General features: G+C 42.7%; 1 protein-coding gene across 11 annotated transcripts in view; it reads right to left on the bottom strand.

The window, feature by feature from the left end:
- RAD51B (RAD51 paralog B) overlaps positions 1–26,226 on the bottom strand; it is a 687,198-nt gene that overhangs the window by 157,802 nt on the left and 503,170 nt on the right. For 10 of the 11 annotated variants that reach the window (XM_045060112.1, XM_045060113.1, XM_045060114.1 and 7 more), the window contains exon 9: positions 7,054–7,157. In XM_045060112.1, the coding sequence (XP_044916047.1) occupies positions 7,054–7,157 (104 nt within the window). Of the gene's footprint in view, positions 1–2,777; positions 2,831–7,053; positions 7,158–26,226 lie in introns of all 11 variants that reach the window. The other variant, XM_023255789.2, reaches the window with a different exon arrangement.

Here is a 26,226-nt window from a genome sequence, read left to right as displayed (position 1 = left end):
GCCGACAACAAGGTCTTCAGTTTGGTTCCAAAGCCCTGTGTCTCTTTCACTTCCTGCAACAGCTGAGATTTCTCTGGAAATCTCTCATTCACATATTTGCCCTGGTTTACTTACTTAGGGAGTTAGAGCTGGAAGGGTCACTGCATGCATAAGGGGATTTGGTACCAGACAGTGTGTAAAAATAAAACTAGTCAGAGCTAGAGGAGAATGACAGGGGTGATAAAATACTGGTAAGATGAGTGGCTCAGTAAAGGGAAAGACGCCTAAACACTCTGTGAGTGGATCAGTCACTCAGCCCCTGATGGTCAGAGATGGTGATCCTCAAAGAGAGAAGGACATGTGGTAATTCCTCCATGAAAGCAAATATATTTGATTTACAGTACTATTCTTTATTCATAGATAATGTCTTTTCTATTTTTTTGGTGTGCAAGTAGCTTTTCCTTTTTGAAATGATGATAACACTTAATTTTGTAACTCCACTTGCTAAAAAATGACATTAAAAACCCCATGATGGTCTCCCGCCTTGTTTTGTTTTGATTTTGATTTTGATTTTTCTTGACTCCATGTGGCTCAAAATCTCCTTAGGAAAAACTGACTTTGCCCCTCAGCAAAGGTACATTGTCTATCATGGCCAAGGGAAACCCCCATCAGAAACATGGCAGCAACTGTATTAATGAATTTTTAACTGTCAATTTCCAATGGAACCCCCTCAAGGGAAAGTTTTATCTACTTGAGCCCATTCAGAGGTAGTGATATTTTTGAGTACGTTGAGTTTTTCCAGAGGGAGTCCAATGAAGTTTGTTTTTTTTTGTAGGTGGTGGGAGAGGCATTGATATTCCTATCTTAAATGTGGAGACAGAACCAGGAAGTGTCCCCTTGGGTGTCTATGTTGTCCTTTTTCAGATGGAGCTTGTCTTTATGCTCTGAGTCTTAGCTCACTGCATTCATTTGCTGTTACTGCATAATTTCAGGTAGGATTTCCTCAGATTTTAATATATTTGCCCGGTGACCTGAAAAAAAAGAGTCCTTTTAAAAGTCACCATTCTGGGTTCTGCTTTTGTATATTTTCCCAATCTGTTCAATACCTGTTAGAGCACTTCTGATGGAAGAGTGTGGGCAGGGGTTAGATTTCACACTTGAGCAGCTCTGAAAAGGGATGTAACATTTATACCCAAGGCAATGTACCTGGCTGGGATTCTATGTTCCTTTTGCTATTTCTGCAGACATTTATGTTTAAAAAGAAATTTCTCCCACCCCTGCAGCCAAACCTCTCCTCTGGTTGGATACACACACACACACACACACACACACACACACACACACACACACGTCTCCTGCCCTCCATGTCCTCCTTGCCTAAAAACAGCAGACAGGCTGAGATAGAAATAGAACAAACACAATGACCTGGAACCATTTTACAAAGAGAAATGAATAACCATTTCACTCATTTTTGAGTGAGGGCAACTAAGCCTGAGTTCCTCTGGAGGAATCTGCAAGTAGTGAGACATAAAACTGATTCTATGAGGTAAAACATCCTCTTCAATGTCTTTCTTTGGGTGAATATGATTGTATGCGTGACATTCTTGCCCCAAACCTACACTTCAGCTTATCTGGGAGAAAAGATTTCTCATCTCTTTAGTTAGTCAGCCCTCCAATAAGCCTATCCAAGCACAGATAGCAGAACTCATGACTCGTGGAAGATGGCAACAAAGATTTCTTATCCTTTCCCTCAGCCAAAGACCCCATGCTGCCTGTTCCCTTAAAGCAGCTGTGGAGCCCCTCTCCCTCACTCAATCTGGGTCCGTGTTTAGGGCTCAGGTTTGCTTACACAGTGGAATATTCCAACTAGGATTTCAAAGGAAGCCTGGCTACCACTCTCCCAGAGCCCCCAGGAGGCTGGTTCCACAAAAAGATATTCCTATATTCAGTCTTTGTACAGCACTTCTTTATAAGTATCTGCTATAATCGTCAAGGTCTGATGCCAACCTTTTTAACTGACAGTCACTGGCACTTTAAGGGAACTATTAAGCTACGTAACTCAATTCTTATGGGGAAGAGTGATTCCAAATAAGCTATATGGCTTTCTTCCTTAAGACTGGGTTCATGCATAGATAGGAGTTTCTCTCTCTCTCTCTCTCTCTCTCTCTCTCTCTCTCTCTCTCTGATTTTCAAAATAAATGTATTGAATGTATAAGTGTCAAGCATTGTTCTGCCTCTGAGGGTACACAAATAAGATTCAGTCACAGTGCTCAAGGGGTTGGCAATCTGGGTTTCACTCACGTAAGAACAGAGATAAGTACTAAGTGCATTTGTGGGCAAAACTGAGGGAAAGGGGGCTGATTAAGGCTGGGTGTCAGGAAGTCTTCACAGTGATGGTGTTTGAGTCTTTTAAAACACAAAGTGGATACTGAGAGAAGAATTATATCACCAGGAAGGGGACACTAAATACTTCCAAAATGCAAAACAACCTGGGACCTTGAGGAAAACCTAAGGATTCCAGTAGGGATCAGGAGCCTGAGTAGTGTTACTGGTCTTGTCAACAATTTACTGGGTACTTTAGGCTCTTCCCCCAAGTGTTCTTCTTTATTTTTTTTTTAAGTTTACTTATTTTGAGAGAGAGACAGCATGAGCAGAGGAAGGGCAGAGAGAGAGAGAGAGAGAGAGAGAGAGAGAGAGAATCCCAAGCAGGCTCCACACTGTCAGTATAGAGGGCTCCAACTCATGAAACCATGAGATCATGACCTGAGGGGAAACTGAGAGTCGGACACTTAACTGACCTGAGCCATCCAGGTGCCTCTTCCTCAAGTGTTCTTTAACTTCCAGGTGACTGCTATATAAAGGACGAAAATATTATTATAAAATCCTTTTAAATAAGCCTCCTATATGTCACCTCTTCCCCGTTCGTTGAAATGAGAGAGTCATAATATTTCATCAAGAGGGTGTGAAGCTTTAGTTGGGATTAATTTACTTCATTACTTCTTCCAGGGCACTGAAAAATTTGTATAATCCCCATATGTGGTTTGTAGGAATGGACTTCATGATGATTTGATGAGAAATAGTATGAATGTTTCATCAAGTTTTTCATCTTCTTTTCAAGTATTAGCACCCTTACTTCAGCTTTTCCAGCCCCTCATGGCAGCCCGCATGGTCACTGCAAGTGCCTCCTGAAGGAAGGTCTCAGCCCATCCGTTGTGCATGCTGTGGCCTCAACAACCCCCACAGAACCTTCTCTGCAGTGGGGCCCGCCCTCTCCTCCAAGCTCACCGAACTCATCATGCCCTGTGGCATGGACCATTCACACCGACACCTCTTTCCCCAGTAGACTGTGAACAACTTCAGGGCATCAACTTACTCCTATTTTGAATCTCTGGCATCTTACATGGTGACTAGTGAATGAGGTGTCAAGTGAATGAGGGCACAGACCCTCTGCTCTTGTGACAGGGCCAAACCCCAACCTGTGCCTTCTGAATGTGTGATTTGCCTTCTTTTGCTGTTCCTCTTTACCCTAAATCTTCCCTTTCTTTTCTCTGTAACAGACATTTATCTATTTAAGGCACCGGTTTTCAGCCTTGGCTGCACAGTAGAATCTACTTGAGAGAGCTTTACAAATAAATAGTTGTGCCCAGCCCCATCGGCACAGATTTTGATTTAATTGGTCAGGGTGGGGTTCTAGTGTTGGTATTTTGTAAATGCTCCCGTGATGAGTCTAAAGTGCAGCCAGGCTTGAGAAATACTGATTTAAAGTGATACTCAAGCCCTACCACCTTCTAAAAAGACCAATGTGCCTCTGATGAGTTTACCTTGCTCTGGATTCAAAGCAGGTACCATTTTCACCACTTATTAGGTAACAAATCAAACACTGCCTTGTGACAGTACTTCGATATTAGTTTGTTCTTGAACTCCTGCACTTCGTTTTGATTGTTTATGAGTGTGCACACATGTATCAGCTCTCATACGAGACCAGAAGGACCTTGAAGGCAGGAACTGTGTCTTCTCCTTCTTTGCATCCCCATGCCATGTACATGGTGGACCAGAAACATATTTTTGATTATTAAAAAAAAAAAAAAAAACTCAAAATACTAAAAGAGAAAAAAAACCTAGTAGAAGCCACTTTAATTCTACTTTAAAGATATGTCTTTGGAAAGAATAAAAATGTTGCAAAAAGGGTGGGGCAGGATTGAAGCAGACTCGAAAAAGAGTAAATAAAAGTCAAATGGAAAAAAAACTAAATTAGTCCAAAAGAAAATGTTTCCCAGTTTCTTAAGAGGGTTTTTGCAAACACTGAAGCAGAATAAACAAGAGAATTAACTCGGCTTGTGCCCTGATAAGGAGATTTCTTTTTTGGTTATATAATTTTACAAAGTTTCCAGGGTGTAAAGAAAATAATCAGCCAGGGAGGACTCCTTCCCTTGGACTTTACAATTCAGCTCTTGGTTTAATCGGCTTGAAGAGCTGCTCAGTTTGACCTGACCTCCTTCCAGCCCTGTGATCTCAGACTAAGCCTCACATTCAAGAGCCCTGGTGTAGAGCTCAATGTCATAGAAACGGTATAAAACATAATCCTCATTCCGTGTCCTTGATCCCTTGGTGTAGTGGCCTCTGTGCATTGGTGGGGGTTGGGAGAGCTATGCCTGGTATCTTCTCCTAGTGGTTGGTGTTCCATAGATCTGCCAACGCTAGAATGATCTAAGCATGTTCCCCTACTAAGTAGTGTTTTAAGGAAGTACTATTTGGAACAATTGCCTTAAAGACTAGTTTAAGCCACTGTTTTGTGCACAGATCCCAGAAAAGGTTTATCTTCATATGGCTCTCTACTTTGTCATGAAGTAAGACTACAGGAAAGGCTCAGTGTCTCATAATGCACACCTTCTACTAATGCAATATAAGTTCATCAGAGAGAGAGAGATGTTTTCTCTATCAAATTTTATCCTAGTTATTAGGCCACAAATTGAAGGACTGGTCCCCAAAGGCATGCACATTTCTAGAGATTGATTAAGTATAAGTTCTCTTGCCTGGGTTGGCCATTTTAATGCTGGTCATATTTTACTTTGCTACAGCATTTTATTATATTTTACTGTTTTATGTACATATTTTACTAATTTGTGTGTGAAAACATCATTCAAAAGCATTTAACTCTGCTCTTGATTGATTAGCAATGAAAGTAACATGTTGTTCTTTGTAGATTAAGATAACACCACTGACTCATTTGATAGGATATGAGTTGATAGACCGTCACTGATCCATCCATGCTGTGCTCCTCGTTCTTGTGACTAGTAGCTTGTATTTGACCTCACAAGCCAAGAACCGAGGGCCACCAAAACCCTGCAGTTACTAAAGAGACATAAAATAATAGCATTTGTCCTACCAGCCACTTCCTGTTGACATTAAAAACATGGAAATGACTGGTTAATTTATTAAAACAAAAGGAAAAGAAAAAATATTTACTAATAAATGCTAGCTAGAATTGGTAAAAACAGGATCTGGGAGCCTGGAATCCATGATTCCACATACAATAGACTACATCACAAAATCAATGTATGCCATCTAAAACCTAAAAGAGAGATAAACTACACATTGTCAAGGAGAGGAGTTAAAGATCCATGAAAATGAATGGATTTAACACTGATTCACAAGGACTTTTGCTTCCTCAAATAAGAATGCAGGTAGTAGTGCTTGACAATCCTTAATGATATCCCTGATAGCTGCAAACGGGGTCTATTTAACATAATTTATAACATAGGGTACAAACCAAAGGTCATTAGGTTCCACAGGAACATCCTTGGATATGTTCCACTGAAAAGAGAAGTAATGGATTCAGAACCCAGGATACTTGAATCATCGGGGAAAAGGTATCACTGAGGTAATGAGCACGCCAGGGCCTGAAAACTTAAGAATGTTTCCCTAAATGAAAACAAGCAGCTCCATCTTCTCAGAACATGGCTGACTCAATCATCAAGCTGGAATGTTATTTACACAGTCCCAAGCAAACCAAGAAGAATCCTCTGGTCTGTAACCGAGGGCACTTGGAAAGTTAGGTCTGGAACAGGCAAAGGCTCAGGTCTGTTTCTGATGATTCCTGACTCCTTGAAAGAGAGCCAATTTACCTAATGCAGGTAAAGGGCAACAACTCCCTGCCACCTCCCCCAGAAAGGACCACCAGCGTGATATTTCATGCCTCTTTAGTTAATAACTTGGGTTGTAATATAATCAGCAAGATGGGCAAATCTGGGTTCTGAATTTTGCCCCATCCAGCAAATCATAACAATCACCCTGTCTTCTTCCTTCTCCTGCTTGTGGGAGAGGTCATGCTAGAACCTGGTCTACACAATAGAGTAAAGCTGCTGTTAGACACTGGGAAAAATAAGTTCCCTAATTATGAAATATTTGAGCAAAGGGGTCAGACTGTGGTGTCACTTCCTTCAGAGTAAAAGAGAAGATTAAGAACAGGGTAGAAAGTAACCTTTCTGGATGGAAGGTGGGGAAATCTTACTTGAGGCCAGGATAGAAACCCTACATAGGGAGCTCTGAGAGAGCTATCATCCTTTTGGGGGTCTCTCTAGCATCCTTCAGTACTGGAACCTACTGGTTTAGGAGTTAATGCACAAACAACCAGGGTCTGGGGAATGGTTTAATCATGTGGCAGAATCTGTCTGGCCTACAGTTTTCAAACATACTAACCTCAAGAAAAAGCACCATCACTATTTAATTTGTACACAAATTATCTAGTCCTCAACAAACACCAGCTAAGTAAAATGATCATTCACCTTTTAGAGATGGAGAGTTTGAGACCCCTAGAGGGGTGGACCTTGGTCACTTACAAGCCACTGGCAAATATCAGGAGGCATGTTAACTCAATGGGCTCTGTTTTTAGACATGGTTTCCTGTGAGTGGCTTCTTTCCCACTTCATTGTAACTGCTATCTTTACCTACCCCTGACAGTGTTGGCCCAGGACAGACAACGTGGCCAGTGCTTTCAGAAGATGAACACTCATATTGCTAAGTACATCTTGTTGTCTGACCTTGACAGTCAGAATACATCGCCAAAGCACTCACCTGTCTTCTCTCTGAACCAAGGTACTGGAAAATCAGCCGGGTGTTCACACTGTGACTCCAGGTGTTTCCTAGGGCAGCCGTCACACAGCTGGATCCAGAAGGGCCTGAAATGAAACAGGGCAAAGCCATGACCATGAATGCCCTTTCTTGTAATGGTGTTTCACATAAACAAAAGTCCAGTCATTGCTCATTGCTTAGAGACGACTGGGGGGCTCAGTTCATTACCACAAAAGTTGACAAATTAGGGAAGAAGCAGAGGGGTTAAGGAACATGAGACTAAAAATAAAAACCAGCATGAATTTCCTTCAGCCTCAGAGAAAGCGACCACCACTGGGCTAAAAGATAACAGAGTTATATATCAGTAAGAGATTGCATGCAAGGCAGCTTGGAGCCATTGCTAGTAATAAATCGAGCCACTCAACATCCACAGTAAAAAGGCATAATGCTACTACATAGAATAAGAGCCAGTTATGAAATAGTCTTAGTTTAACAGAGTTGTAAGACTTTTTTAGCTTGACAAGAGTCTTAACTCAATTTTCCTAATCAATGTAGAAATGGTGGAATATATGTATAAAATTCCTTTGCCCTTCCAACCCCTGCACACACACACCCAGAAGAGAACTCTGGAAGATCTAACCATTTCATGTCTCATCTGTTTTAGACATCCTTATCCCCAGAGAAACATTTTTTCACCTTCTAAGACTTTCCTATAAAGGAGAGGAGCTGAAGTATTCATCTGAGTTTCTAGTCTACTCCAGGTTGAGCTTCAGCTACCTTACATCTCCAGAGCTTCGCGGATCTCTCTTGATGTCACCAGAAACTATTCCTGCTCTCCTCCTCTTGTTCCTCCTTAGAGGCAGGCTCATGAGTCCCACCACTTAGAAGCCAGGCCCCCATCATATCTGGCACATCTTGAGATCTCCTCTGAATTCCTGTGCGCACTTTGGCCCTGGGACATGGGAGGAATCTTAGCTCTAGGGGGCAGAGTGAGACATTCAGTTTGCCTTATATCCACAAGATGCCATATCTTTTAAATGAGGAGACTAAGAACAAAGAGGCTGAAGTCCACTGAATTAGCTAAATCCACACGAAGTCTTGACCTTCTCATTCATTGCCTGCTTACTGTATCATTTGATTTTCACCTCTCAGTCTGGAGTAGGAATTGGTCTTCTTTTCTGGACCAGTCATCTTTCAGGGTGGTTTTATCAACTTTGCATGGTCTAACACTCCTGAGCCCAAATATTATGGCAGATGAAGGTGGGTCTGTGGTTCTAGGCTGGAGGTGATTTTGTTGGCAATATCTAAGTGGAAGAGCTACTGGCATCTAGAGGGCAGAGGCTGGTGATGTTGCCAAACACCCTGTAAGACAGAGGACAGGCCCCCATAACAGAGAGTTATCCATCCCCAAACATAATAGTGCTGAGATTGAAAGCCCCTGGGTTAGATAACACCAACCATACATTTTCTCTGGTTCAAGCAGGCACAGGAATGAATTAAATAGAAATCAACGACTGGGACCTCAACAAGCCTGGGAGTTTCAGAATGAAGAATTTAGCATAGGAAAGCACAAAGTTTAGGGTGACCTTGCTTCATTATGCACATAATTTAAAACATATACAAATTTATTTGGAAAACACACGATCTAGACTGTGCTCATGTGATCACATCACTCCCTTACCTAAACTCCACCAGCAGCCCACTGTACTGAGGAGAAATACTAACTCCTGAACAATGCATCCAGGGCACTTTGTCATCTGCGTCTGTGTCTCTCTCTGGCCCCATTTCTCTAAGCATTCTCACTGGGTGGTCTCCCGTAACCTCCTGACTTCTCTGTCCCCATTATCCTTGACCTCTTGTCAGCAGTTGATAAAGCTTCCCCCTCCTTTGGCATACTGCTTCTACTGGACCAAGTGGAGTATTCTTTTCCTTCTCTGCTACTCTTCTCTCTCTCTTCCTAGTTGTGGGTGGACCTCAGGGTATGGGCCATGACAAATTTTTCTCCTACCACCTAAGTGCCTTCAGTGGCTAGAAAGGTAAGGTCCATTAATAAAGAGGCCAGGTGTTTGCATCTTAAAATACAGGAATTCTTTACTACCACAAAGTGATACACTCTCTCTTCCATTCTTCTTGAAATACACAATCCTCTCGTCTTTCATTTTCCCCAGTTTGACAGAGACGTATTAACAGAGAAATACTTTCTCTTATAAGAAAACCAACCCTGCAAAGGCAATAGCAACTGATTGTTCTTTTCTTTTTTGCATTTTTGTAAAACAGCTTTTTTGAGATAATTCACACATCATGCAATCCACCCAAAGTGTACAGTTCAATGGTTTTTACCATCTTCGCAGTTGTTCAAGCATCACTACAACCCACTTTAGAACACTTCATTGCCTCAAAAAGAAACCCCATGCCCCTTAACTATATAAGCCTCAAGCCCCTCTTTGCTGTCCCTCAGCCCTAGGTGACCATTACTCTGCTTTGTGCTTAATATTAAGTATCAGGAGATGGTGGGGAGTAGAGGAGACTGTGGTGAATGAGACAATCCATCCATGACCTCAAGGCTGCAGACCCTGTCTCGCTCTAGCTATTGTTATCATGTGACAATATGAGTTCATAGTCAGCCACATCTTTTGACTTTTAAAAGAGAAGCCAGAAGTCCATGTTTTAAGTATAATCTACAGATTTTAAAATGTTAGTTTAATTAAAAAATTTTTTAAACATACAAGTGAACATAATTATGAGCCATATAGGACTCATTCCCACCAAGCTTGCAATGTCTGCTCCATATGGATGTCCTCACTGTTGACAAGGATGTGTGACCCCAATGTGGATGATTTTGTAGCCTTTGTCTCAATCTGTGACCGGCTTCAGCACCTGTCCTCCATTTTTAACAAGAACTACAAGCCTGACATAATGAATAGCAGCACTATTAATTCAGCATCTTCAAATCAAGCTCACTTTTTCCATTATAACTTATTCTTCCCTCTTTCTTTGGCCTTCTAGTTAATCTGGTTCAGAACCTCAGTTCCATTTTTAAATTTCTCCTTCTCCCATGCTTCTCAGTTCCAATAAATTGTGATGTCCTATTGATTTAGCTGTAAAATCTCACCTATATCCATTCCCTATCCTCCATTCCTCCTACTCCAACCTTAGATCAGGTCCACATTAGCTCTCACCTGAGGGTGGCTCCTAGAGCTTTCTAACTGATGTCCATACTGCTGTCAGTTCCTCAAAGCCCATCCTCTCTTCTGCCTGATTAACCTCCCCAAGTCACATCTAAGCACACTTCCCTGCTGCTTCTCAGCATGCTCAAAAACTTTCAATGGCTCCCAAGTGCCTCCAAAGAGTTCTACATTCCCCAGATTGGCATTCAAAGCTCTTCCAGCCTGTGCCTGATCTGTCTTTCCACACCACTTCCCTCCATTCCACTTCAAAGAGACTTTGTTCCAATTCAATCACTTCTTCTCCATGTCCCCTCCACACCTGAAATGCCTCTGAGTCCACATGTTGTCTTTGATACTACTTCCTGCGTGCCACTTCCTTGGTCATCACAGACGTAACGTCTTCCTCCTCTAAACTCCTGTAATACTTTATTTCACTCTCTCACGCTATGCCATCTCTTTCTATCCTGTGGTATATTACTTGCGGTGTGCTTCTCTTATCACTCCTAATACATACTTTAAGAGGCCCAAATCCATGTCTGATTCATGCTAGCATGCCTGAATCACTTAACTTATGCCTCATTCTGTGTCACTGACACATGGAAGATAATAAATACTGATTCAATAGTCAATAAGTTATTCCTACTAAACTTGGAACCATGTTACTATATATTCAGTTTAGCAGCAGATTTACATTCTTAATTTTATCTTGCTTAAGCTAAACTTAATGGCATTTTTGCATTTTTCAAGCAAACTGTAGAAGCTTTTTGCGTACGTGCCTGCTAAGTGATAGGATGAAGTAAGGCTGAACTTCCAAGTTTGCCACGAGAAAGCTACATGTGAAAAATTAGGAGTTGTTAATTAGTTAAGCACTCAAAAAAATTTTTTTTTCAGTAATAAAATGATCGCAGGTTCTGGAAGATGTTTTCAGGGCTCAGAGCCACATTTGGCCAGTGGTGACTATTTAAAGAATGCCATGGGGGCGCCTGGGTGGCTCAGTTAAGCATCCGACTTGAGCTCAGGTCATGATCTCGCGGTCCGTGAGTTCGAGCTCCGCATTGGGCTCTGTGCCGACAGCTCAAGCCTGGAGCCTGCTTTGGATTCTGTGCCTCCCTCTCTCTCTCCATTCCTCCCCTGCTCATGCTCTGTCTCTATCTGTCTCTCAAAAATAAATAAATGTTAAAAAAATAAAATAAAGGGGGGCGCCTGGGTGGCGCAGTCGGTTAAGCGTCCGACTTCAGCCAGGTCACGATCTCGCGGTCCGTGAGTTCGAGCCCCGCGTCGGGCTCTGGGCTGATGGCTCAGAGCCTGGAGCCTGTTTCCGATTCTGTGTCTCCCTCTCTTTCTGCCCCTCCCCCGTTCATGCTCTGTCTCTCTCTGTCCCAAAAATAAATAAACGTTGAAAAAAAAAATAAAAAAAAAAAATAAAGAATGCCATGCCCCTAAGCTAATGAAAACAGTATAAGAAAGTATCGATATACTTTCCATACACTGGCTGCTTTCTGGACAGGTAAGCTCAAGTCCCAACTAAAGGCAACAAGTGCAAATGACCACGGAAAAGTTCCTAATGGAAACCCTGACTGAGTGGCTTGAAAAGATCTAAAAGATTCAGGAGTGCTTACAAACATTACGCCACCACAAGAGCAATCACAGAAGGCCTTGAAAGTTAATAATAAGAAAAGACAATATTTTTAAAGTACTATAAGGGAGCACTAGGTGAGCCCTATATGTGAGGAGAGCTTACATCTTGTTTGAGCTTCATATCTTAGTTACATCTCTCTTGATCCCACAACCACCTATGAGGTAGGTAATATCATCACCCCTATTGACCAACTAAGGCTGTGAGAGATTAAGTAATGCTCCCAAGGTCACGTGGTTGGTTAATGACAGAGCTGGGGCACAAACCAGGCAGACTATCTTCACTGCTACCCTAATCGGCCTTCTCCAGGCATTATGTCAATTAGCCTGCAACTCTGCCAGCCCGGTGGGCCTTGGGAAGGGCTTGGAGAGCCTGAAGGCCCATCTCTAGGAAGACACTGATGGAGGCGTAGTGTGAGCATTCCATCACTCATCTGAATCTGTGTGTCACTCAGACTCCACAATCAGCTTCCTCTGTTCTGATGTTCAGTGGTAACCCAGGGCAAGGTGTTTCCAGAAAGATCATGCATGCCCTGGCTTGGCAAGTTATTTGACCTCCATCAACTGGCCCAGCACCTGATTCATGTAAATCAGGTAGTCTGAAACTGACCCTTTCTGGTTGGAGGCTTAAAAATCTGGTCGGCGTTGTAAAGTTATTTCACTTAATAGGACCTCAAATATGGGAAAATGACTGAAGGGTGGTTACAGGTGCTAGGATTATTTGAGACAGAAGTGGGAGAAAGGGAGGTGGGACACTGTCAGTTACTATAAATTTGTAACTTTATTTTCATCTAGAAAATTCAGTGGCCTCATGTCTTTGGACTTTCAAACATTTCTATGAGAGGGCTGGCATAAATAATCATTAATGCTGTTTATGGGAAATTAAAGGTAGAAGGCATCTGCTTATTGGCCTTTCAAAAAAGGTGATTTCCTGCCCAATGACCTAATTGGTCAGGAAATAGATAAGTGAATCTTTTCTATGCTCACTTTAAGCGGAAGTTCTAAAAATTAGGGCGCTCTTTCCCTCTCTCCTTTTTGATGACTCTGACATTTAGACCTGCCAAGGCAGTATGATTTCATTGTACTGGAATTTGGTTGGTTTCAATACAAATAGAAAACTCAAATAAGTGAACTAGGTTTTGAAAATATTTTCATTATTGGGGATTTTTTCAGCATCACAGGATTGAGCTTGTAGAAGTATTCGAGTAAGCTACATGGAGAAAATCTGTTTACAGTGAAGTCAGGTCTCTCTAAAACAGACTGTGGGAACATTTGTTATCCACTCTCTGAGACTCTTTTAGGTAAGTCAAAGCATGTTTTCTTTCTCTGTGACTGCCTACCCATCTGCAAAATGTGAATAATAATTCCTGCCTCCAGGCAACCAAAGGTTCTTGGTGACTCTTAGATGAAGATATTTGATATGTATAAATGACAGGAACAATGATGATCAAACCCTGATGATGAAATTCTAGGGAGAAAGAAAGCTTAATTATCATCTTATACATTTTTTAATTTTTCTAATAATGAGGCAAGCTAGGAAAGCTCAGGAATGAAATGGTTAAAACGACAGGACTTGGATTCTGGAATATCCTTCATGAACACTATCTTTTGGATCCAGTTCCCCACTCCTTTGGAGGGGGAGTTGGTTATGAAGATACATTTCTCACAAGGCCAGGGGCTGTCTCTGTTCTGCACACAGGGCATAGTCCTTGTGCAATCAGCCTGGAGGAGGATAATCAGGTTGCTATGTAGCCTTGATTTCCAAAAAGGTAATGGGCCTCTGGTACCAACCGGTGTCAGTATGTAGAAGAGGCCTGTTGGGGGCCTTCAATGAGGAAGCTCCTTCTCTGAAAACATTTCAATTTATGACTCCTGTGCTAAGCATTTCTGGGAGGTCAACTGAATCTCCAGTACATATCATAAAAGTGTCTGTCCTGTAGCAAAAGGATCAACTTTAAAAGAATAGACTTTTCCATGTTAAAAATATTACAAGTATTAACAAAGCACGGATTCCAGAACAGGGGGAAGGAAAAATTCAGGGCGTAAGAGGGCTGGATATTCTGAACATTGGTCCCTCCTGTCCCTTTAGATAAAAGGCAACTTATTGAGACTAGAAAGAGGAGGAAAGAAAGAAAGAAAGAAAGAAAGAGAAAGGAAGAAAGAAGGAAGAAAGAAAGAAAGAAAGAAAGAAAGAAAGAAAGAAACAAACAAACAAACAAACAAACAAACTTATAAATCTTTTCAGAACTGAAATAAGTTCAGGAAAGAGATGGCATGTTAGCATCGGAATTAACAGTCTCTTTCTTATCTTTGTCCTCACATCCTAAAGCATGTTCTGTATAATGCATGACAACATATGGTCAGCTGCTGGCTACAAGGCAGGACCCTGCAGTTCTATTTCTGAATTAGCTGTGGGCTTTTAATGAGACCAGGTGGGAGCAGGAGAGTGATGTAACAAAGAACATCAGGGTAGACCTTGGTAATGAGCAGTCACTTCAACTCTCTGAGCCTCAGTTTTCTCACCCATAACAAGGGGTTGTTGGAAATTAGCTCAAAAGTTCCTGCCTATACTAAGAACTTTGAATCTATGGCATTTTGATGACAAGAAATTAGTTCCTCATTCTGGACTTCACTTTTTCCAGAAAGTTTGAAAATGTTCTACTCCATGGGCTATCTTTGAATGGCTGTACCCTACCTAGTACCTATTTAAGCCTGAAGAGAGTTTTACAGACATGTGGTCCTTTTTCTCAGAGTAGATTTCCCTCCAGACTAGGGGTTTTCTTAGTCTATCTTACCTTCTAAAACCTTATGATGGGTAAACATGTGATGGCCAGTGGCCAAGTCCCAGCAAACACGACTTCATAATAACAAAGCTTAAAGATGGGAGTCTGAGTGAGAGAGTAGGGATTAAAAGGGGATTATCATCCATTAAATTCAGTTTCTCCTGTTTAAAACCAAGCCCATGGAAGTTGCTGAACTACAGCATATATTTTTCTGTTGGGTCATTCATTTGAACTGGGGAAGTGACTGAGAATCTTGGTTAGCCCCAATAGAAAGATGAAGTAGGGAAATATTTAGATCTGCTTTTTCCTAAATTTCTCAGAGTAGCCTAAGTTACCTCTGTTAGTGGATCATCAGCTCCTGTTTTATTTGATGCAGAAAGCCATAATTTCAGCAAGCAATGTTGAAGAGGATGAATGGGGTATAAAAGGGAAGAAGACTGCCTAGGATAGGCTATTTCTGAAATAAGGATTCAAGATGACCTACGAGCTCCAGGAGGCCACAGTGCAAAGGTATCATATAAAAGAGACTGGGACAGGCTCAGACATCTATCCTCCAGCAAAATTAATTTCCTTGGGGGTTTGTGGTTCATTAACTGAACCTGTGAACCAGCTGTATTTAGTGTGCACTCTACTTCCTCAGGTCTTTAAAATTGACAATGGTCTGTAGGTCAAGTTCCAACGGAAGTGATATTTCTGACCTAACTCTATAAATAGAGCACTGGAAAAAACCCATGAGCTGCAAATGGCCCAGGGAACACACGCTATCTATTAAGTAAGTAACCGCAGTATCTGTGCTGCCATTTTAGATGAGAAAAAAATATCTTTTGTTATTTATAATCTTCTGAGCTTTGAGATTCTCAAAATACTTTAAAGCTATTAGTCTTCTTTCAGATTTACAAATAAAGGATCTGAGGCATAAAACCACACAATAACTGCCTCAATATCATCTGTGCACTGAGGAAGGCATTTGGCGTGGTATAGAATAAGGCTGCTTCACTTCAGTAAAGCAGAAAATGTCATCTCTGATGTCTCTTGGCTAGATGTGAATGCAGTCCAGAGTCTTTACTTGCACAATACACTTAGGATCCACTTTCTGATAAAACTCGTTAGTAAGGAAGGTTAGAAATGTGAAGAAGACCAGAAAAGGTGGGGCAATCAGAACCTTTGGAATGCAAGGGTTAGGGATGGGTTAATCCTCCATTGCAGAAGGAAGAAACAGAGTTAGCTAATCACCAGGATAAAGACTGGTATGCACTAGCACAAACCACTCAAACAACTCCATTGGCTTTGTGTGGGGAGAACAAACTTGGAGTTTCCCAGAGTCTTAGTATGGTTATGTAAGTTATCATCCAAACAGGACACTTCTGAAAATGAAATGGGGACATTTTAATAACTATACGGGGATAACAAAGTCAGGACTGTTCTGGGCAAACCAGGATGCGTGTAGGAAATCTCTAGAACAGGCTGAGGGTACTCACCCTTCAAGAAAATGGTCAGTCTAGAACTCATCTAATTTACCAACCAAAAGTTCTATAGGGATATTGCACAGGATTTTTCTGCTATGTTTGCGGTGGCAATCATGAAAGTCCTCAAAGACAGCTATGACAACAATAACAGGCACGAGAAGAACAGAACGAGGGTGTCTGCATAGAAAGAATTAATCTCCTCTGACCCAGCTCAGGTTCCAACATACCCCAGGAGGCCATGCCCCTGAACCCTTTCTCCAATATAGCTTTCTTCCTGCTACCTCCTATTTAAGTGTATGTGTTGGGGGCGGGGGGAATCCTGAATGGGGACCTGTAGCTAGGTCTCCTGACCCTTTGAAAAGAACTCTTTATTTTTTTTATTAATTTTTTAAAAAATATTTATTTCTTTTTTGAGAGACAGACAGAGAGAGTGACAGAGCATGAGCAGGGGAGGGACAGAGAAAGACACAGAATCTGAAGCAAGCTCCAGGCTCCGAGCTGTCAGCACAGAGCCCAACATGGGGCTTGAACCCATGAACCATGAGATCATAACCTGAGCTGAAGTCGGATGCTTAACCAACTGAGCCACGCAGGCACCCCCGAAAAGAACTCTTTTATTAAAAATAAACTCATTCACTAAAGAAAAATTCATACTATTCTTAAGTGAATACTAGCAAATAAAACAAAGAAAGCAAAAACCCAGCCATACATGAAAATCTGAGGCATTTTCTTTCTGAATTTACGCTTAACTGAACATCCACCAGGAAGATGCTTAGGTGAAATGGGTTTTCTTCCATAGCAATGTTCTCTAGATGCTTACTGTAGATAAGAGAATTCTTCAAATCATGTGAATCGGCCATCTTAGTAGGACCTTTGCTTTTCTACTCATCGTAGAATCTGAGCCAGCAGGAGGGTGCCAGAGCTGGATTCTAGTAAGTCTTGGTATCATGCATGGTCATTCATTTTTTCACTGTTTGATATTTTTTTCAGGTCACTTTTTTTTTCTGGCTGCAACAGAACTATAGTCACTTATTCTGATTTCAAATTATTTATAGTACTGGCTGCTGGGAGGGGGTAGGGAATTACCCTCAGAGGTATGCATTCAGCCAACTGCCTTTGGAAAAATCTAGGAAGGGCAAAAAGTGTCATATCCTTTATCAGTCACTCTTCCTGGGGAGATTAAACTATGGTGAAGTAATATATGGTCACTTTACAAATCCAGGGAACTAGTCTGGACTACGAGTAAGCCAGGTGACAACGTACCTGACTGAAGAGCGAAGGGGACACACTAATAGTCATGGGGTTTGCCTTTGGGAAATCAGCTCACAAGGCAAACCCAGGACCAGGAGATAGGGTCCTTTCCCAAGGCCTTAACTGATACAGAATTGGGCCCAGGTAAGTCTGCTGTTGCTCAGGCTGGCACTGTACCACTGGCTTTTTGCAATCAATAAGGACAAAGGGAAAAAGAAATGCTGTTGTTTATCAGAAAATAGGTTCTTGGAGAAAAATATTTCTGTGAAAACATCAGTGGCTTAAAAAATCATTAACACAAAAAGACATTTCAACTTAACGTCTAATCCTGGACTGGATCTTGGATCAGAAAAAAAAAAAATGCCATAAAGGCCATAATTGGGACACCTGACAAAGTTTGACTATGACTGGTATATTATATAATAGTATTATATTAGTTCTAATTTCCTGGGTGAGATCATTGTAGTGTGGTTATGTAAGAGAAGCTCTTCTTCTTCCGAGATAAATGCTGTAGTATTTGGAGATGAAGGGTCATGATATCTACAGTTATTCTCAAAGGGTTTTGCAAAGCTAACAACAATAAATTCATATCATAAAAAATAAATTGCTAATAATAATATGAGAAAGATTTAAAAAACCAGGCAAAATGTTAGAAGTCTAGGTGAAGCATCTATGGGGGTTTATTGTACTTTCCTTGGAACTTTTCTGTAGGTTTGAACTCTTACACTTAAAAAAAAATACAACTGGGCGCCTAGGTGGTTCAGTCAGTTAAGCGTCTGACTTCGGCTCAGGTTATGATCTTGCGGTTCACAAGTTCACACTTGATCTTAGCCAAAAGGCTGAGAAGTGATTGCAGTTCACGAGTTCAAGCCACACGTCGGGCTCTGTGCTGGTGGCTCAGAGTGTGGGACCTGCTTGGGATTCTGTGTCTCCCTCTCTCTTTCTACCCCCCCACCAACTCATATTTGGTTTCTCTCTCTCAAAAATAAACAAAACATTAAAAACTTTAAAAAAATACAACTGTTTGGGGCATCTGGGTGGCTTAGTCGGTTAAGCATCCAACTTTAGCTCAGGTCATGATCTTGTGGTCTGTGGGTTCGAGCCCCCTGTCAGGCTCTATGCTGACAGCTCAGAGCCTAGAGCCTGGAGCCTGCTTTGGAGTCTCCTTCTCTTTCTGCCCCTCCCCTGCTTACACTCTATTTCTCTCTCTCTCTCTCTCTCTCTCTCTCTCTCAAAAATAAATAAACATTAATTTTTTTAAATAAATAAATAAATAAAATACAACTGTGAAAATGTAGGTTGGCCTACCCTAAGAGTTGACTTGGGTCACTGATATAAAATCAGGACATAGGACTGGATCTCTGGAGAAATTTTAGGGCATTGTTCCATATGCCCTACATCAGAATAACCTAAACCAGGTAAACCACTTTTTAAAATGTAGAAGCCCTGTCCCCATCCCAAACCTAAGGAAACAGAATCTCTGAGTGGTGATTCCCAAGAGTCTGCATTTTCAAAAGTCTCTCCCAGATGATCTTATTTATGTTAAAGTTTGAAAAAATCACGTATCAGGCATTTGCTATTTTGCTTGCAATGATATAGGCTTCTCAGACCCCACGGACATTCCATGTACTGTTACAGATGCATTTGCATTAAAAAAAATCCCCACCTCATATCTTGTCATGTAGCCCTACATCCTTTTCATCAACGGAAGACACCGGTCTGGTGAATGCCCTTTGGCCCAGTTTTTAAGACTCCTATCTGCTGACTTTATTCCCCACCCTACTTCCCAAGGGGGAATGGAGAAGAGATGTAAACTGTTTAGAAATGCCATAACTCATCTGGTTGGAGTTGTTGTCAGGGGAGCAACCCAAAACCCTAACTCAGAAAGTGGAGGAGGGGCAGCTGACGGGCCCGTGGCATGAAACAGGACGGGGCTAGTGATGGGGCCCAGGTCCCCACTCAGGCAGGGCCCCTCCTTAAAGTCCCCTGTCAGGCTCCTTGACCTGCATTTCTTCCAGACACCAAACACAGCTCAGCTTTCAGAGTTTGAGCTTCCCTTTGTTTCTTCAGTGAGAACAGGAGCAGAGCGCAAGCAAGTGAGGGAGTGAGAGAACCAAGTGGGGCAGGAGCTAGGAGCCCTGAGGTGCTCTGAAAAGTCCAGAGTACATTAATGCATCTGACAAATTCAACTTCAGGTACGTTAATACGCTGCTTCCCTCGATCCCACAACTTCAGTAGAATCACCATTCTCCTTTCATAGACTAAGAAGTGATTTTACTGAAACCCACCTAGTCTGAGGCAGAGCTGGAGCCCGAGCCCAGGCATGCTAGGACTTTCTGCTGACCAGCTGCCTCCCTTTCGGCATTAGAGAGAGCACATTGCTGTGGAGAATGCTTTTAATTATCACCTTGCCTGGAGTGCGAAGATTTATTGTTATGCTTTCTTCCCGCCCCATCTCAAGCACCCCTTTGGGAAGTAGCATGATCATGATAGGAATCAGGATATTTTCATGCATGGGAGGGAATGGAATGGCGTCACACATGTTTGTTGCCCCTGAAGGCTGTGAGAAGGGGGTGGGAGGTAAGAAACAGAATGGTGAGTAGTTTGATGAGGCAATCCCTGGGTCTTCAGCACCCTGAGTTTTAGACAAGAACCTAAAGGGACTTTCGGTGTCTTTTCCCACAATGGTAAATTCAGCTGGGCTGTCAGGTTCCTTTAGTTCAGCTCGTGTTTCCTTGACATCTGGAGTTGGGCTTCCTGTGTCAAGGCTAGGAGAAACTGCTGCACTTCTCCCTTTCTGGGGTGTGCACACAGACACACGCCCTCCTCCATGCCAGTCATGCCAAACATAAGGCTCACAACAAATTGGGGCCATGAAGAGGGGGAAAATTCCGTTTTTGACTGGAATCCACAGTGGCCTCTGGATCACAAGCTGCAAGGTCCCCACCATGTGTGGATTGCCTAGGTGTGGGGGAATTTTAGGCAATGGAGACGACATTGCTTTAACTGCCTCAAGTATTCCCTCACAAGACTGCCCCAATCCCTGGCAGTCCAGTCAAGTATTTTTAGGCAGGAGCCTCATAGCAGGAGAGGGAACTGATGAACAAAATGTGCTGATGCTATTTTAATTGGGGGGAACTGGTTTTGGTGGCAGCAGGCGGTCAGCACACATCTGTGAAATCTGAGTTCTTAAGCAAAGCAATTTCCTTTTCCCTTGAAGGCCACTGTTTATCTAGAAAGTGGACAGAACTATGGGTTTGCTGAAAATGACCAGATTCAACAAGGTGATCAAGACCACCAACTTGGTATAACGTGTCCCATGTCTCAGACATCGCTTGTTATGAGACGTTACAGTAAAGAATTATAAGGTAACATTTTGGAATAATTAGTATGTTCCAGACATGAGGCTCAATTACCATACACACATTATCTCTATGAGGGAGATGCCATTACCATCCCAATTTTCTAAGGAAGGAGGCTGAGCTACAGAGAGAGTAAGTGCCCAAGGTCACCCTGCAAGTGGCAGAGCAAGGATTTGAAGCCAGCACCTTGACCAGTCACTTGTTTCAGTGTTTCTTTCGGCCATTTAGAAAGTATTTAAAAAATGACCATTCACCTCCCTCTCTGGAGGAGAAAACTCACCCCATTTTCCAGATATCCCACTCATTTTCCTTTCCTCATTAAGTTGTAATATTCAATTTCTTATCCAGAGTCATCTGTGCCTGTCTAGAAAAGCATAATTTAATAATGTTCTCTCCCTATTGTTGGGAAACTTTGTCATATGATAGGTTTCTAGAAATTGATACCAAAGAAAAACAAATCTCCAGGTTCTGTAGATTTCCAACTGAAAATATGTAAAATAACTTTAGTTGCCAAAATCATGATTGGCTTTCCTTCCATGACTATAATCTCCACATCTGGTTCACCTTCTTTGCCAGAAGGACATGATTATACATCTTTTTTATATCTTAGGATGTTTCTGTATTTTATGACATTTCTAAGTAGAATTGCTGTGTTAATCATCATCGCAATCCCATTGATAATTACATTATGTCTTTTATCAATGTTAACTCTGCAATGAAAAATAAAGCAGAAGGTAAATGTGATAGAATCAGAAAAGCCCCACAGGAAGCCAATTAGCCCATTTTCTCATCTGTAATATGGTTGTGGGATGGAAAGGGGTCAATAATCACAGTTAACATTTTCAGAAACAGTTTCCAGTGCTTTACATGATAAAATCTTTGAGTCATCTCAATAACATAAGCTGGATCCTATTATTGCCCTTATTTTACAGATGACAAAAATTTACCCACATTTGTGTAGCTAGTAAGTGGTGGGCAGAGGATTCAAACACTGATAGTCAGGCTCTTGAGCCTGTGTTCCAGGCTTGCCCATGACTCTGACGAGCAGCTAGGGCTGGGAGTCCTTGCTCTCCCTGACTTCTCACATCAGCAGCTGAGTATGACCCCAGTGGTAGATTATTATGGCATCCTTAGCCAAGGATGGCCCATAATGTTTCCATGACATTACCATAGACTCATTGTGTTTATGAAACAGAGTGAGAGTACACACAGAGAAGTCACACAGTAAGCATTTTTTTAGTAGGAGATTTTATCATCCTTGTTCTTCGGGAAAGTGACATGCCTAAGGTCACATACTTAGTCACGGGTCAGTACTGGTACAAACGCCCCTCCTCGGACACTCCTTGAACCTCAGGATCTATTGCCTCACTTAGAGGACACCATGGCCTCCCCGCCTGATCACTCTTCTCCAACCTCATACAGCTCAGTGCAAGACCAAGGGGATCACGTACCCACTTTCTAGCAGCCCCAGCTCTAAATGAAAAACAGCACAACAGCAACAGTATAGTAGCAACAGCAAAATAATAATAAACTGCATGGCAGAAAGACCTTTCGGGTGCAACAATTTCCTTAAACCGATCATCTAGGGAAGGAAAGGGAGGGTTCCTTCTTTTAAGACGCAAGTGCTGGCCAGCAGGAACCTAAAATGCATTATTATTCTGCATTTTCTTTTTGCACGACTGAAAAGTTTTTCTATCCTCCCCCTCCCATCCTTACCAAAAGAATACCCCCAAGACAATCACAAACTTTAAAAGTAGCAAACCCTCCCTTCAGAAAAATTTAAAAATAAAAACTCAAAAACCCCACAGCGGTTGCAAAACAGCTTTGTGTGGAAGAAGGGCGAGTTTTCTCTTAAGAGAGGCTAATTTCATAGGGTTGGGAAAGAGAGAGATGAGGGGGAAAGGGAGGGAGCACAGAAGAAGAGGAGGCGGGAGAGGAGGGGATAAAGGAGGAAGAATCGCTGGCTTTAAAAAGCAACATTGTCCAGAGAGGTGAAAGGGAACAGATGGCCGTGGAGAATGTGGCCCTCAAAGCCCAGAAGAAAGGGGCGATGCTGACAGATCTTGCTGTTTCCCATTGACGCCTGAATGTTCTAGTGTGGGGAGCCGAGGCCAGTGCAGGGGACAGACCTCTGTTCCCAGCGGCTCACTGGGGCACTGGCGCTGAGGCTCACTGAGAAAAAGAGCAGGGGAGGGGAGTGGGGAGGGCAAGCAGCTGTGGCCACAGAGGGAGGGACAGTGGGGGGCGTGCGGGCTTCCACAGCCTTCTCTTCTGGCCTGCCCGGGAAGGTCAGCCCAGCGCCGGTCTGTGCCCTGGCAGAGGTGAAGGAAAGGGCAGCAGCTGGGGCCCAAAGACTCGGCGTCCTTCCCCAAAAACACACTGGGGGAGGCATGTCTGGGACAAAATAGATACCTTGAGAGAGGGAAATGAAGAAAATATTCCAAATGCTTTTGGAGGATTGAGACATTCAAACTACAATAAACAAGAAACTTGGGTCTTTGAAGGAGGTCAGAGAATCCTGCCAAGTAAATCCCGTATTATTTCATGGAGTCTCAGGGCAGAGAAGGGATTTGGAGAGGAAACACAAAAGTGAGTCGGTGGCTGACCCGGGAAGGAAGGAATCCAGGAGTTGGTTTAGAGGTCTGAGTCAGCCCCCAAAGAGGTACAGGGTTCACAATGGGGCTGTGCAGGACACAGCAGGATGACAGGAGGGGCAGAGAGGGCTCCAGTGTCCAGGGTGTGCTCACGTGTATACACGTGTGTGTGTGTGGGACCGGCATCTGCTTATGTACCCGTCGCTTGTAGTTGCACCACTGGAGGATGTTACTGGAAACTCACAAGTCACCGCAGAGTGACACTAGTGCAGGCACTTCTAGCCTCCTGGGAAGGGAAAGCCTGACAGGCAGCCCCTGCAGACGGAGGCCTGGAGAATGGGTGAAGCCTGGCGGCGGGGGAGGGAGAAGGGTTTGCGAAGCAACCATCACAAAGAGGCCCATAAACTTCAGGGGACAAAGATGCAATTGGTATAAGTTCTAAGTTCCTTAATATAACTTTGATCAGGAAAATTATTGTTCCAAACGACCTCTTGACCTCTCCCCACACCCTACAGAATATGATAAAATTTAGCCCCTCCTCCTGCCCACTAAGGAGGGAGACACATTCTTCCTGGCCCATTGTCCAGTCGGCCCACAGAGAGCTGCCCGACCTCAAAACGCTTCTCTGGTTTTGATTTTCTTCTATCTGTTTCCCCGACCCTGAAAATGAAAGAGACCTGAACTCGGGGCTGAGGGTCTTCAAACAGTGAAGTATGAGTGTGGAGAAACAGATCCTTCATCAGAATGATCATTTGGAAATTTTCCCAACATGTCTCAGGTCCCCATAAACATCTTTCATCAAACCTTTGGTGGCGGAGGGGAAATTAAAAGGTGGCTCTAATTAGATACAGTGACCTGCCCAGTTCACTTTTACTTGGGCTAGATCTCTATTTTCACGAGCAAGAGGACGCCACAATGGCCATCAAGCCCTGCGTTTTGCACTGTACGTTCAACTGAGTTCCTGAGAAAATTCCCACGGAGCAGAGTAGTAAAAAAAAGATCAACCCCATGATGAAGACCTTGCCTTTTATTTCTCTGCTTCATCCAAATTGCTCCCCAGGCACTTTTAGATTTAGAAGCTCCACTAATCAACCTTATAAACAGCAGTCCAGCCACTGCATAGAAATTACTTTGTATAGCTTCTAAATGAAATTACCCCGGGGGATAGAAGATGCCCAGGGCTTTAACAATCACAACATAACACAGCCTCAGTATGAGAATAGAAGACAAGTACACTTTGACATCCCAATTGAAACTCCAGGCTGAATCCGACATAGAAGAATGTAATTACCTTTCCTAGTCTGACGGTACGCTAAAGAAATTGGAGAAGTGGAATACCTATTAGGTCCCCACTAATCCTCCTCCTAAATTCAAAGCAAGGCTAGTCCCTGGAATTCATTTCTGAGTATTCTTACTCTCCACTATTGTTAAACAGCTCAATTGATAAGTGCTTGCAGCTAATAATGCTTTCTACTAAACTCACCCTCCTCTTTCCCAGAGGCTCAAAGCACTTTACAAATATCACCTCATTATTCTTTATAACACTCAAGTGAGCCTGATAGGTGGAAAGGTTCATTATCTTCTCTTTACCAATAGGGGAAATAGACAAAGGAAGAAGTGACTGGTTTAAGCCAACAAAGCAGAGGCAGAACTGGAACGAAAACTCAAGCCGTCCTCCTGACTCCGAATGTGCACATGTCCTATGTCAGCTGGTAAAGATATTCTGCTGACAGGGCAAGACTTTCTAGCTGTGGGCTGTGTTGGAATCAACAGGTTTGCAGAACTGGGGCACTGGCTGGAGGAGAAAGGGCAGAAGTTGAGATGGAGAAGCCCCTCTTGAACAGTCTTAACTAGTTTGGGCAAGTCACTTCACCTCTGATCTCAATGTCCTCCTTAGGAGAATGAGGGGTTTTGATTAGAGGAACTTGAAGGTCCTTTTCAGTTCTTAGATAACTAGTAAAGTGAGGGTTTCAAAAGAGGGGTTCTAGTTTTCACCAGCCCCTTGTGATGTCGGGGCTTCATTCGTCTTGTAAGCCTGAAATAGGGCCCTTGTCTCTTCACGTAGTGCTCTCCGTAGTCCATTGTTCACACAAATGAGAGTGGGGATCGAATCAGTTGGTGCAAGGTGGGAAATGGAAAAGGTAGTCCTGGGGGATCAAGGCCAAGGGCTAAAGAGAGATGGAGACAGGCAGGGTGCAGTACCAAGACTGGAAGGGGTGTAAAAAGAATCCCAAACATTTTGAACTGTGCCTGGGTCCTACCTAGGGGCACTCCCTACATTCCAGGGGACCTATGACAAGTCCTCCAAAGCTAAGAAGGCCCCAAAATGAGGGAGGTTTGCTTTGCTTTTTCTAAATACAAGATTCACTTGACAACCCTCAAACCCATGTGAACAATGCCCCAATGTACCGTCTTGGTAGTTTTCCATTTAAACACAATTTCATTTTAATGAAAAACACCAATGTGCCTTCAAGTTAATTAAAACTGGATTTCACAGGTGGCTTCATGGTTTATAATCTGTGTTGTTTGAGGCAGATATGCCTGAGCCTTTAGAAGACCTGCAGTATTTTATCTCTCTGATCTTTTATACTTTTTTTCCTAAGTGATGCTTTGATACTCTTCATTTGCCCCAAAGAAAGTTGGACAGAGATGACATTTAGTAAAACCAACATTTGTTTGCAGGAGAAGCAGCCCCCGCGACCAGAATAATGACCCTGGAAAGAGTTTGGGTGACGAGCCGATTATAGTGACTGGGTAGAAAGGACTGACTGAGCCGCCGCCAGAAAGAAACACATTTTTGTAATATCTCAGTTGTTTCTATTGGCCGGGCCTCCCTTGCATTCACCATGGGAACTGAGTCAACACATTTTCTTGCTTTTTTTTCAGTGATTGCAATGTGTTCTCCCCGCCCCACCCTC

The sequence above is a fragment of the Felis catus genome, chromosome B3 (genome assembly GCF_018350175.1).
Source record: "Felis catus isolate Fca126 chromosome B3, F.catus_Fca126_mat1.0, whole genome shotgun sequence".
Lineage (NCBI taxonomy): Eukaryota > Metazoa > Chordata > Mammalia > Carnivora > Felidae > Felis > Felis catus.
This window is presented reverse-complemented; position numbering and strand designations above follow the sequence as displayed.